This window comes from Glandiceps talaboti, chromosome 12 (genome assembly GCF_964340395.1).
Source record: "Glandiceps talaboti chromosome 12, keGlaTala1.1, whole genome shotgun sequence".
NCBI classification, from domain to species: domain Eukaryota; kingdom Metazoa; phylum Hemichordata; class Enteropneusta; family Spengelidae; genus Glandiceps; species Glandiceps talaboti.
The window spans coordinates 84,943-99,517 of NC_135560.1; the positions used below are offsets into that span (position 1 = coordinate 84,943).

Genomic DNA, 14,575 nt, shown 5'->3' on the forward strand with positions numbered 1-14,575 from the left:
ATCCCTTGGTGCCTGTGTGTTCCAATATTGTACAATTTCATGCGATTTTTGTTCCAAAATGTTGAAATTTTGATGGGGTTGGAGGTCACATTTTTTACTGGCATTTTCAAGTTAGCATAACACAGAATGATTTTTGTTCTGTAATTATGAAGGGGCAATGGTGCATTATACATAGGTGCAAAGATAAACAAGCTCATTTTATTTTTTGTCAAACTTCAACAAAATTTCATAAGATATTTCTGTCGAAAATGTCAAAATTTAGATGGGGTGTGGGTTGACAGTTTCAGTTTTAGAATATAAATAGACATGGTGACCCCATATATTTTTGTCATTGATAAGTAGCTGGAATAATACAATGTAGACATACAGCGTATAAAAAATCTATCACAGACTTTGATCCTTTTTTGCAATTTTCTTATGTTTTTCTTAAAAAATAGTAAAGCAGCTGGAGATAAAATAACATAATATTTTATGAAATAATGAATATAAATTCAAAAAAATATGTCTGGACCTACTTACTATACATTGCACTTTAAATACATAAGTTCGTTTGGTGTTCTTGGGATAATCTTTTAACTGTCAAAAATCAAGTTGTAGTTAATTGTTGTAAATCTACTTATTTTAACCCCAAAATACATAATTATGTACATACAAGAAATGGTCATTAACCTGAAAACAAAGGTGGTGACATAGTATTTTCTCTTCTTATTTTTACATATTCAGATATCAATGTGTAAGTATGCAAAGTATAAAAAAAATCTATCGATTTTTTTTTAATTTGACACCTTAACACATTATTTTATTTCTGCTGTGAAATCTGAAAGACGACAATAATAATGTCTCTTTACTGATTTTATCCGAACCTTTTGGTCCATCGAACTTCATTGGAAAGTGTGGCAAAGCAATTATTCGTTAAATTCATTTGGGCAGGGCATTTATCTATTCAAGCTTTATATCAATTGGTATATTTGGTGCCCTCTGTAGATAGAAGTGGTAGAGGGATATCTGTACATATGAAACATTGTTGACTGTGCAGTTTATCAACATTAAATGTTCAAACGGGGACATACTCACTCGCTCTGCTGTTCCAATCATCAGTCTGTTCCATTTAAGACTATAACATTGAATTAGCCAGCCAACTAGTTTCTTCTCAAATCGTCTCTTCTACAGGGTACCGTGCCGACTGGGACTGTTGAGTAGAACTCACAACAAAACGTTCATATCCGGTACAGCGAAAGCCAAGCTAATCACTTGGTTGATTTTATTACAAGACCAATCTCCATCTTGGTTCCTTTCTTAGATGGGCTAAAAACACAACTTACATACATTTCAAAGTTTACACAAATCTCTATTCTTAGAGTATGACATATTCTTAAGTTTTATGAAAGACATAATCTGAGATTCAATATCCAATCACCTTATCTAGATTAGTAATAAATATTCATATCTGAAAGACCATTAAATAGTTGTGTAATATTATAATTATACTTTTTCAAAACAATGAAGTCATCTGATGAAGTTCTAAAATTAACACATCATGTCATCTTAAAACTTGTTGACAATTCAACCGTATCTTAGGTATTCCGAAATAGCGATGTTGAGATGTCGAAGACCTATGTTGTTACAGGTCTCTTTCCTTCATTGTAGCAAGGTTGACAAGTACGTAGAACAACTTTGTAAGGATGTGAATACTCATCATCCTAATGGATGTCTATCTATAGCCATGAACTATTGTATGATTTTATCAGGAGTACTAAAACATTCGTCCTATTAAACAAAGTAACAAACATCCTGAGCCTATGGTATGTGAAGCTGTGATAATTTCATTTATTGTACATGCGCAATGAATAAAGAATGTTTTCCAAGGTCATGCATGTCATGGGTCATGAAACGCATTACCATTACGGAGTCGGCCATTTCCCCAATGATACAACTGATTTAAAGCTAAAAACTGGTCAAAAAATAGTTCTTTTGAGAAATGGAATATGCCTTTTACCAATTTTAAGCATAATTTTGAAAATGATAGAAATATTCTGAGCTATTACATTGCAGCAAAATGTACGGACCAGCCTGAAGAATTGGCGGCCCGGGCATTAATTTCGAGCCCAGTACCCTCCAACTTCAACGACTTCAGCCATGAAAGGCACATGCTACTCCGACGTGACTAGGGTTGGGGGGTAGACGCCATGAGAAACGTTTGATGTTTGTTTGAACCTTACAATCGTGCTGTAATATGTTGCTAAGATGAACTAAGGGGTCGGTCGGAAATAAAAAAAAAATTTCTGCAAATTAGGGTTGGTCGGGAGATGAGAAACAGAAAAATAAATAGGGCTGCCCTTAGCCATAAAACGACCTTAGACTAATGATTTTATGACATAAAATAAAACAATAACATTCCGCATAAGCTACGTTTACAAAAATACCGCCAATGGCGTTGTAGCACAACTGTACAGTTTTCAAAAATGTTTATCCATATGCTAGTCGGACGTCCATGCTAACAATAGGTGTTCATTTGCTGAATGACTATCCATCCAGTTGCCTATCCAACCATGTTGCTATCTTTGCAATATACGTGATCATTTGGCTGTTGCTATGGGTATGGTCACGTTGTCAGATACATTTGTATACATTTGTGTATGTTTACTCAATTGTCTATTAATCCCTGTTGTTATCTTCGCAATATATGTGATCATTTGGGCTGTTGCTGTGGGCGTGGTCTTGTTGCTAGGCATATTTACATACATTTTTTGACTGTTTATTCAATTGTCTATTAATCCCTGTTATCTTTGTAAAATATGCGACCGTTTGGCTGTTGCTATGGGCGTGGTCATGTTGCTAGGGTATTTGCATACATATTTTGAAAGTTTACTCACTTGCCTACCAGATGGTGTTGTTATTTGACCAAAATATACTGCCATTTCGGTTGTTGGTAAGGGCGTGGTCATGGTTGCTAGGGCCAATTTTGTCAAAATGTTTTGAAGAAAATCTGCAGAATAACACTTTCGGAAACATCTCACCAAGTTTCGGACTCATTGACCAAGTATTTTTTGAGATAAGTTTTTGACCAAAAATGAACATTTTTACACCTAATTTGCATATCACTCATGGAATCATTGTATGCTTAATATTTCTTTGTCCATACATCCCTAGATGCATTCCCATTACATTTCAGCCCAATCTGCTCAGTAGTTTTGGAATTATAGATTTGTAACCAAAAAGACACATTTTTAGCCCTAATTTGCATATTACTGATGGAATCATCATGTCATGAACAAATCTTACTTTACACCCCTTAAGAATGTTCCCACCAAATTTTGCACCAATCTGCCCAGTAGTTTCTGAGTTTAAGTTTTTTGACCAAAAATCACATTTTTTGACCCAAATCACACACCTGTGATGCGATCATTTTGATTTGAACAATTTTCCAACTAGACACCCACGGTAATGGACCCACCAAATATCATGACAATCGGTTCAGTGGTTTTTGACTTTGACACACACACACACACACACAGACAGACAGATGCTGGGCGATCCCTATAGCACTACTGAACCTCAGTTCAGTTGTGCTAAAAATTATTTGACCCAAAAAGCACATAATCTGCTGATAATTTCCTGGATCACAATTTACCCCTTTTTGGATAATAGGTGTAACCTTTGAGATATTTGAGTGTTTATGCAATATTGTCAAAATAGAATACATTACATAAAGTATTTAAAGATAGTATTTAATTAATTAAGTAGAAACATGAAATTAAATCTGTTTTGTTTTCCTTCCTCTTCTCATTTCACTCCTGTTGCAAAGTAGATACACAGATGAAAGGAAAAGTAGTGTACAATATCCAACAGTCGCTCCAATCACACATGAAATAGGCCACTCCTGTTGAAAGATATAGGAAATATAGGTTAATTAGAGGTTCCTCTAATTCAAAGCCTTAGCACGGAGTGAAATTATCCCACAATATGCAAATGAGATCATGAATATTAATATAAACAGGTATATCAACAGGCGAGTCTAACTGCCCGGTGTCATCCTTTTGGTCACACCGAGGAAAGTAGAACTATGCAGGCAACAGTAAGCACGGCAGCTACTTCAGGCAGGACAACGCCAGTGGCAACTACGACCGATACCTTCGTAAGAGGGCATGGTGGACCAACGGCTACTACTCAGCCAACTGCAAGTACCAGTGGTATGAATATTCCTCTAGGGGATGGCCAGGGGTCTGACTCTGCACATGGACAGGTATGTTTTGGTCCATTTTTCCGGTTACAAGTAATTTGTATAGTGGTCGGTGTGTGCCCATTTAAAGTGTTTTTGTGCTTCTGTGTGGTTCGTTTGCATTTGTGTGGAAATATGACAGTGTTGCGCAGTGTGTGAACTTAAGGGAAAATGACTACTGGTCATAAGGACCGACATGTAGCAAATGCTGCTGGTCCTTAAGGAAAACTGCTGGTCCATACTCAATGCAGTTCACGTTCACGACCTGAATCTACATCAACCCCCCCACCCCCCACTTAGAGATCAAATAATTTTGAACTTGAATATGATACAACATATCTTTAGATATACTAAAGTAAAAGAGTACAACGAATTGTTTACTATCCACTATTATTTCACCAATCTGTTCTTACAATTGAAAATTTCCACTCACAGAGTCAAAAAATACAACTTGGAAGTAAACTTGGAAGTAAATTTTGGATTCACAACCAAATACTTTTTTACTCTGTGAGTAGAGATTTTCATTTGTAACTATGAACCCAGAGACTATAAATATTCATTCTCGCATAATCTGTTCCTATAGACTATAGTGGCCTGAGACTGAATGTATTCATTCCACCATAGAAATACAGATCCATAGATTGTAGATAATATGGGTGAATGAATCAATAAATCTACATTATCTGCAATCTCTAAGAGCTCACAGTCCTCTCCTTCCTCTCTGTGCTATTCACTAAATTCTGAATCACACAATCCAAAGTCAGATTCATCGTCTGTGTCAACAGCTAATGTAGCTTCCCCATCCTTAGCGAACTTAGACCACAAATTCATCATAGCAGAAAGTTTTATCGCATAACTATCCCTCTTGAAAACTGTGTATTCCCTTTATTTCAATTTCCATCCACACAGTGACACAGGGCGGCTGCGTCTTCCTTCAGTCTTTACAAATACGCACTGAAGCCCACCCCGGCCCATGAAGCAATACCCGCATACCCTACCCGTGCATTGAGTATCGTCTCTGACTGTTTGTGTAAGAAATCTGACCATGATGAAAAGAACTATGGCTAATCGTGTCTTACAGTGCGAGTTTTTTTGACGTTGGAAAGTGATATGGTAACTGTACTGTAATGTGTCATCCACTATGTACCCGTGTTTGGCATGATGCAGTATTTTTCCAGATACAACAAAGGCAACAAAAATGCAACATTTCTAAGTTTATACGTTGATTACAACATACAGGACATACATTATCATATGCATCAAATTGAAAGCAATCAGACTACGCATTTTGTTTTTTACATTTTTATCTTACTGAAGATATCGTACGAAGTGTACCTGCCTTCTTTATTAGTTAAACCGCCATAGAGTAGTTTATATGTTTTTCGTCAGTTTGTTTGGTCATGGCCACACACATGGGGAACTCCGGTAAATCGATCGGGAAACCCGCTAACATTTACCGGCTTCAATACCAGCCTTTAAAAAACAGTGTCTGTTTCATCTTCTTCTTCGGAAGCTCATTGCCGCCTTCTAAATATCGCCACATACTTCATAAATACAACGTGGAACTGTCTCAAACACGTTAAAAGTTTCATACACTTCGAACAGTAAACTTTACAACAGTGATTACTATATGGCGGAAAATAGACGCATGCACTGAATGTGTAAAATGAGTCTGAATGTCTAAGACGTTCGGATTAGTCAAGACACGAATAATTAGAGAAATTCAGCCAATCATGTGTTTGCTAACATAATTTCATAAAGTAAATGCTGTATGCTACGTCATATCTAGACATGATATCAACATTGACAACACATAGCGAGCTAGCTCTGTGTCGCTTGACTTGAACGAGATGTCGAGAGTAAAATAGGTAACACAAGATCAGATTCATGGAGGTGAAATTGGATCTATCTTTGAATAAATGTTATTATTTACTCCAAATTTCAATCGGTCATAAGGACCGATAAGTTGTTATAATTATGAAAAACTGTCGGTCCGAACGGAAATCTGTTGGTCTCGGGCCGAAGGACCGGCGTTAATTTCGCACGCTGGTGTTGCGCATTTCAAGCAATTGATATCAAGCACGCCTGTTGTCGGGTGGTTAGTTTCTGGTATTTACATGTTGTACTCTGAAACCACCTGGTGTGGTATGTTTAGAATATCTATTATGTGCATACTATGGGACACATGTAGAAGCGTGCATGATAGAGATTCTCGCATGTTTGTGCATTATAGTGGGTTTGCAGTCAAATTGTAGAAATTCCCCTGTTCCGGAGAAGAAAAAAGCTAGAATGTGTGGCTATATCTGAAAGCCAAAAAGTTTGACGTTTGCAGTGCTGGCGAGCACACAGTTTATGAAGACAGCGGTAAAATGTGAGGGCACCTGTGTAGAAAAAGGTGATTGGAGTACTGGAGTAAAGCATATGTTTGGTGATACACTGGTAAGAGTGCCAATAGAAGAGTAACAATCACAGAGTGTCAATCTGGAACACCGGGTTTATGAATGTGCATTTAGGAAATGCGAAATAAGGGCACCTGAGACAAGTTAGAGTGCCAAAAAGGGTATTGTTGGAAGCATTTATAGACCGCTAATGCAAGTGCATATGTACGACAAGAGGTACAAGATATGTACAAGTGAACATTATGCGATATTTGGATATGGAGGGTTAGCTGAGTATGTCGTTGGCAATCAAGTTGTGCCACCTGGTAGTTGTTGAGAGGTGTTAATAAGAACTCATTGTTAATTCCTGATTTGTTTCAGGTGACACAAACGTTGGACGAATTACTCAAAAAAGTAGAGAAGATAGAGAAGACTGCGGGTGCAGCTGGAGTAGAAGATGCACTCCAAAAACTTATGGAAATGGCGCACAGCCCCGCCTCGACATCTCGGTCGCAATTGGTCAACGCTCTTAGAAATTTGGTGGACACAGGGCAACCATGGTAGCCCACCCGAAGTTGCAACGTTTTCGTGCAGTTTTGTCTCAATTTGAGGCCAATGATTTTGGGTCGGATGCAAAAGGAAGAGGAGGAAATTGCCTCCAAAGTGTCAAAAGTCCTTAAGAATAGTAATAGTGATAGTAGCCTACTGGAAATAGATACGCGCCATATTCATTTGGCAATTCCGCCAGTGGCCGCCGTTCTAGAAAGTACTTAAAGTGTTACCAGTGTGGAAAACAGGGACATTTTGCCAGAGAATGTGCTGACAAAAATGAGGACTGATAATGAATTGAGAAATTGTGAGCATTTCAGATATGTATTGGTACGTGATACTAAGAGAATGAAATATGCACGATGTGATGTATTTTCAGTACAGTGGTCTGTTTAAAATGAAAATAAAAGCGCGGTTAAAATTATACAGCTTGAGAGTTTTATATGACGATCTCCCCACCCTATTGACAGGGGTGCCTAACATAGGCCCTTTGCTCAGACCTGCCATTGCAGGATCCTGTCTTGGGGTGTCCCCTAATTTTGGAACATGGAAGTTAAATTTAGCCTCTCATTTTTCCCCCACTTTCAGTTTGAACCACTTGCATGGGAGTTGGAATTCCGAGCAAATTGTAGTATAGCCCAATGTAAGAGTTATGGATGGACAACATTAGGGGGACGCCCCGAGGCAGGATGGCCTGCGTAGTATCCCTGACATCACTTCAATCGTGAAAGGAGATACGTTTGCAATGCCAGATGATTTGATATATAGAAATCCGAAAGAATTTATTGCGGGAGAAGTTCACAAGCACGTATCTTACTGGAACAAGTTGACTGAATGTATTCATGATAGATCTGATATTGTAGACTGGATAAACAATAAAATTAAGATTTCAAAATATTTTGTCCCCTTTGAAGGAGAGTTCAAGGGTATCAAATATGCTCATGAAAAGCCTCCCCCAAGAGTTTTCCAGAACAACCCCACGTGCCAACAACATGGCTCATTTATTGCTGTGACTATTGCTGGTAGAATAAAATCGGGGGCTGTGTCGGTATGGGGTATAGTAGGACATGATCCACCCCCTTACATAGTAATGCCCATTACAGTGGAACCAACGAAACCGAGAATGTGTATTGACATGAGATATTTGAATCTTTGGACACGTAGCATACAGTTTAAGTTAGACAAATTAGTGGAGGTCACTAGGTATTTAGGTAAGGATGACTACCATTTCAAGTGTGATGACAAAAGTGGATATGACCACGTTTTGCTGGATCAAGAGGAACGTACATATGTAGGATTTCAATGGGCAAGGATGTGGTTTGTAAACAACACACTACCATTTGGTTGGAAGTTGTCAGCATATGTATATCATACCATGGGGTACTGTGTAACGAATTACACTAGATCCCTAGGGGTACCTTGTATACAGTATATTGATGACAGGCAAGGAGGGGCTTTAAAGACAACCGAGGATAGTAAAGCTATAAAATGGGATAGCCGACAGAGGGCGCAAGTGGCAGCATACCTGGTATGTAGAATACCAATTCTGTATAGTTACGGTGTAGGTCCTGGGTAAGGAATAACACACCGGGGGAGAATATTTAGTCAGAATGGTTTTTGACAGTAACTGCCATTTTAAAGGCGTCACAAGATTTAGCGCTCACAGTACTATTGTCCAGATGGTTCCAGTCTACTAGTTTTTTTTACAAAGAATGACTGTTTGTATTGAGCAGTTTTACAATTGTCAATTTCAAAGCACTTTGAGTTGTTAGTAACTCTTTGTTCAACAATGTTAGATGAGATACAGTCCGCAAATTTCCTAGCTTTTATAGATCTTTTGGGTCTTACGGCTTTAAGATAGTCCGCTGGTTGAATTGCTGGTACTAGGCCCTCAACCACCCTGTATAGAAAAATTAGCCTGTTTGCTGTGCGTCTATCCTGGAGTGATGTAAGTTCGAGGCTTTCTACCATTTTGGTGACACACCCTTCGTTCCTACTCCTGTAGTTCCCTGTGATGAAACGTGCTGCTCTGCGCTGTACCTGTTCGAGTCGGTCAATGTTTTTATGTAAGTAAGGGTCCCAAACCACTGAACCATATTCTAGCATGGATCTTACTAGTGAGATGTAAGCTGTTTTCTTACATGACTGCGTACAATGACGAAGGTTTCTTCTCAGAAACCCCAATGTCGAGTTTGCTTTGTTTGTGATATTTGCAATATGTGGAGTCCATTTCATGTCCTCTGACAAAGTGAGACCAAGATAAGGATTTTGTGTGACCTGCTGCAATATGTAGTTACTCAGTGTATAGAAATGAGAAGATTTATTTCGAAGAGACATGATGTAGCACTTTTTGGCATTAAAACGCATCCCCCAAGTGGTGGCCCATATTTCCAGTTGATCTAAGTCTCTTTGCAGAGTGAAGTGATCCTGATAGGTCTTGATCTGTCTATACAATAGGCAGTTGTCAGCAAAGAGTCTAACATTTGATTTGACACACTCAGGTAAGTCATTTATGTGGCACAAGAATAGTAACGGCCCAAGTACAGTGCCCTGGGGGACTCCGGAATCAATGGTAACTAGGTCTGAGTATTCCCCTTCCACTACTGCTCTCATGTAACGTTTTGTAAGGAAAGATGTAATCCACGAGTGGATAGATCCATGGATGCCATAGTTGTTTAACTTATAGAGAAGCTTTGTGTGAGGGACCGTGTCGAATGCCTTGGAAAAATCCAATATAGCAATGTCTGTTTGGATGTTCTGGTCGAAAGATTTCATGAAATCATGGAGAGTTACAACTAATTGGGTTTCACAAGAAAAGCCTGACCTAAAACCATGATTTAGTGATGACAGTATGTGGTTTCTTTCCAAGTGTTGAAGAATATGTCGGCAAATTATGTGTTCAAGGAGTTTACTTGTAACGGATGTTAATGAAATCGGCCTGTAGTTTTCTGGTAAGTGTTTATCCCCTTTTTTAAACACTGGGGCAATGTTTGCTGTAAGCCAGTCGTCTGGTAAGGATCCTGAGTCAACTGAAATTTGGAATATTTTTGTTAGTCCTGGTGCGAGTTGTTCATCGCAGTTCGGTAACACGAGATTTGGTATTAAATCTTGACCCGATGCCTTTGATGGATTTATTGTTTTTAATAATTTTTCCACTCCTTTGTTATCAATTGTTAACTGTTCCAATGGTTTTAGTTTCTTTACTTTTCTAATTGTCGACATGGCGTCTGTTGATGAGGACTTTGTAAACACAGATTTGAATTGTTCAATCAGGATATCTGCCTTTCCTTTGCTATCATTTATTAGCTGACCTTTTTGTTTGAGGGGTGCTATTCCAATATTATCCTGGAGTTTGGATTTAACGTACTTCCAAAATGGTTTGGTGTTGTTTTGGTCTAAGCCCTGTTTTATGATACTATTTACATGATCTTTTTCAGCCTTTCTGAATTCTTGTTTACATTGTTTTTGGTAAAATTTGAAGTTTGACCACTTGTTTGTTGTCTTTGCCTGCTTATAAAGCCTGGCCTTTTTCCTTACCATATGTTTCAGTGACTTGTTAAACCAGGGAACCGAATATCTTGGTTTGTGCATTGTTGAGGGGATATGCTGATCTACTGCTGTTGCAATACCAGATTTAAATATATCCCACAATGACTGTACCACAACAGGTGTTGCGTTCTGGTTTATGGCACTGGCAGATGCTTTGTTTAATATCTTATGTGAGAGATCTAACATGTCCTTTTTGATGGCATCCCAGTTTGCTTTGGAATATTGATAACATTTTCTTGGTATAGGTTTGTTGTACATTGGTCTGATGTCAGTGTCTGTAATGATCATGTCGTGGTCAGATATTCCTGGGACATTAGTTGATGATTTGATGACGGAAGGATTGCTCGTAAATACCAGGTCGAGCATATTTGTCTCCCGGGTTGGTGACTCATGAATCTGTGTCAGGTGGTGTTCTGAAGCAATGTCAATTATTGATTTTTTGTAGAGAATTGTTTACTACTAGAGTTTCTTCTTCTAATAATAATAATAATAATATTTATTTCTTTAAAAACGCTTTACATGTAAAACAAAACATCTCAAAGCGCTTCACACAACTTTGTAAAAAGAATTAAAAAACCATCAATAAAATACATTCACTCAATAAAAAGGTGTGTCTTAAGATTTGATTTAAAAACATCAATATTTACGCTAAGACGGAGTGAAACTGGTAGCCGATTCCAGAAACGCGGAGCACACACCGAAAAAGCCCTGTCTCCATAAAAAACCGTGTTGGCAATTGGCTGGTGAAGTGTATGAGCACCTTCGGTAGAGGAACGAAGGGTACGACCAGAAGAACGGATTTCTAACAGTTCTCTGAGATAAACAGGGGACATGTTACTTAAAACCTTGTATGTTAAACATAGAATTTTGAACTTTATCCGTTTTTGTATGGGCAGCCAATGTAAATTATGAAGTACTGGTGTAATATGGTCTGTTCTGGGTGTTTTCATGACTAGGCATGCAGCAGCATTCTGAATTGACTGGAGCTTATGGATTTGATAATCTGGCAGGCCATAAAGTAGAGAATTACAGTAGTCAAGTCGAGATGTAATGAACGCATGCACTAATTTTTCTGTGGACCATTGATCTAAAAGATTACGGATTTTTCCTATTTTCCAAAGAGCAAAGGACGCTGACTTATACTAGCAATGTGAGATGTCATTGTCATTGATGCATCAAGTGTGACACCAAGGTCTCGAACAATCGAAGAAGAATGAACTATGGCACTCCCAACTTGTATGTCGCACTCCCATGGCCTGTCCCCATTTCCAAACTTCGAGGAGAATTTTATTACCTCTGTCTTGCCATCATTAAGTGCAAGCATGTTGTTATCCATCCACTGACGAATTTCGTAAATACATCCCTCAATTTGTTCACTTGGGACACAACCACCGGGGCACATGACAAACAGTTGGGAGTCATCACTGTCTTTATCAGTAGGATTGTCAACATGAATGTTAAAGTCACCAGCGGTAATAAGCTTCCCCTGTGAGCAAATTACATTCTCCAAGAGGGAGAAGAATTCGCGTAGAAAGTCATTAATACTCCCCTTTGGTGGCCGATAGATGACGAGAAGACGAACAACAGATGATTGAATGTTAATGTCTCCATCAATGACTTCGAACGATTTAAACGACAGTGTCTTATTCGGTTTGAATTTTAAATTTGATTTGGTGATAACAGCAGTGCCTCCTCCCTTTTGTTTTGCGCGTGGAACTTGGTATATGTTGTAACCGCTTAAGGATGATGATAACCGCGCTGTAATGTTGTCGCTAGATTCTTTAAACCACGTTTCAGTTACCATAAATACATCAGTTTTATTCTGAATGATAGAATCGGACATAGACTGTAACTTCCCATTCATGGATCTAGCATTCCATAAGGTAAACTGAACATTACGAGCTTTTAATAATGCAGATTCTCTGTGGAGAGTTACTAGATTCGACGTTTTGAGTGGTGCTGACTTTGAAGGGAGAGGTTTTTAGCCTACTCCATGACTGGTTTGTTGGACTGCTAGTATGAAGTGGACTGAATGCTGACTGTGTGAAGACAGAATCCATAGATGAGTCAATATGTTTGATGTGTTTAATTCATAACTGCGAAAGGTGAAACTATCGACGTTGATACTGTCACATTTGCAGCATAGCCACTGAACGTTCGATCGATGTAGAAGTTCATAGTCATGGGAACATAGTTCTATACATGATCTATGATGCTATATGTTGCATTCGTCACAACAAGCTCCTTCGCAGGACCAGGTAACTGGACGGTCGCATAGACCACATGGGTAAATAGCAGGAGTTTTGCCCCTTGCGCCTGGGTTTGAATGAATGTCTCCGCTTAGTAGCAATATCAATGTTAAAAGTTTCATCTTACCGCGTCCATTTAACGATGGTTGGAATGGCTTATGGTATGGGGATTTGGACAGCTTGGTGGATATAAATGTTCCGGCAATGAATGAGACGTCATTTGGAACACAAGTGTTGTGTATGTAAACACATATCAACACTGCAAGACATGTCAGAAGTACAGGTGAACGGCCTTGGTTCAACATGGCTGCCCACATGCATGTACATGTAGATGACGACGAATCAGAACAGGGTAGGGTGACTGTTTCGGACTGTGTGCAGCAAAGTTTGGTTATAAGTTCATAGTTTTGTTAACATCTCCAGAGGGAGGTGATGGTTCAACTTTCTGGGGTGGTCAACAAGTGTAATACTCAATTTTTAACAGGAAATTCTGTAATTTACGCTCTTCCTCCTTCCGGGTGTTGAAAATACGTGTTGGCGGTTGCTCGTGCGCCCTCTCACCATCCAATTGAGGCAGGTTATTTTATATCTCTTGAGAAAAATGTGTTGTACCCAGTACAATCATTGGTTACGCTAGGGTTGTTAGTGGATTCAAAAACACAGTCCTTCGCTATACCAGAAAATAAGAAAATAAGATTTCTAGATTTGATAGAAAGTACATTATCAGAGAGGATGGTAGTTTTGCCGGTACTGCAGAAAATTATGGGCTAATGTATCTCTTTAATTTTGGCAATACCATGCGCGAGATTATATATTAGACAGATGGCAAATGCGTGTGGAATAGCCAAAAAATGACGGCAGATCGCTGATCCCGATTAGAGGGCAACTCCGACAAGAAATAGAGCAATGGAAGGCTATCATAGAACAAGCAGGAAAATTCAAGAGGCCAACAGAGAGCCACTTAACCCTTTACTTCCTGTACAGCTTAGAGGGTATAAGACCCCCTAGTGCCTGGATTTTTTTAGAAAAACAATGCCAATATGCATTGATAAATGTTAAATTGCTCTAATTTCGTTTCTATGGTAACTAGTTCACAGTGTAAGGTAAGTATGTTACAAATCATCAACATTTTATAACAATGTATCAACATTTGAAATTTGCTACTTTTATGCAAATTTTATGCAAATTATCAGCTATAGGCATACCTGCTTACCTCTGTCCCTACTATTCTTTACTGATTTACTCTAATTTACTCACCACTAGTATCTTTATTTCATTCCCCTTATATGACTTACTATTCTGACTAGGTTTTTTTTCTTTTTCTAGCTAGTTCCCTTCCAGCACAAGCAGGATCATCATAAGAATAGTCCTTCATGTAGTGATAACGATGAAAGCATGGGACAGGACACATCCTAACTTTGCACACTGAACAAATGTACTTCGTGTCTTTTCTCTGTTTGTGTACTTGGCACTTCGATGAAGTGTCTAAAATCCCTGGTGCATGTTGCAATTTATGATCAAATCTGGCATCCTCACTTTGAGTAATGCTCTTCCGACCTGGCCTTTTCACAAAAGAACGACCAGCAATAAGCTGTTCACATAGTTGCCCTCTGAACTGACGAAGGGTTGGT

General features: G+C 38.6%; 1 protein-coding gene across 2 annotated transcripts in view; it reads right to left on the minus strand.

Moving 5' to 3' along the window:
• The window catches only part of LOC144443360 (GPI ethanolamine phosphate transferase, stabilizing subunit-like), a 116,560-nt gene that overhangs the window by 10,199 nt on the left and 91,786 nt on the right, over positions 1–14,575 (minus strand). For both annotated transcript variants that reach the window (XM_078132824.1, XM_078132825.1), the window contains exon 5: positions 1,075–3,880. In XM_078132824.1, coding sequence (XP_077988950.1) covers positions 3,755–3,880 — 126 coding nt within the window. In that variant the 3' untranslated portion in view covers positions 1,075–3,754. The remainder of the gene's footprint in view (positions 1–1,074; positions 3,881–14,575) is intronic.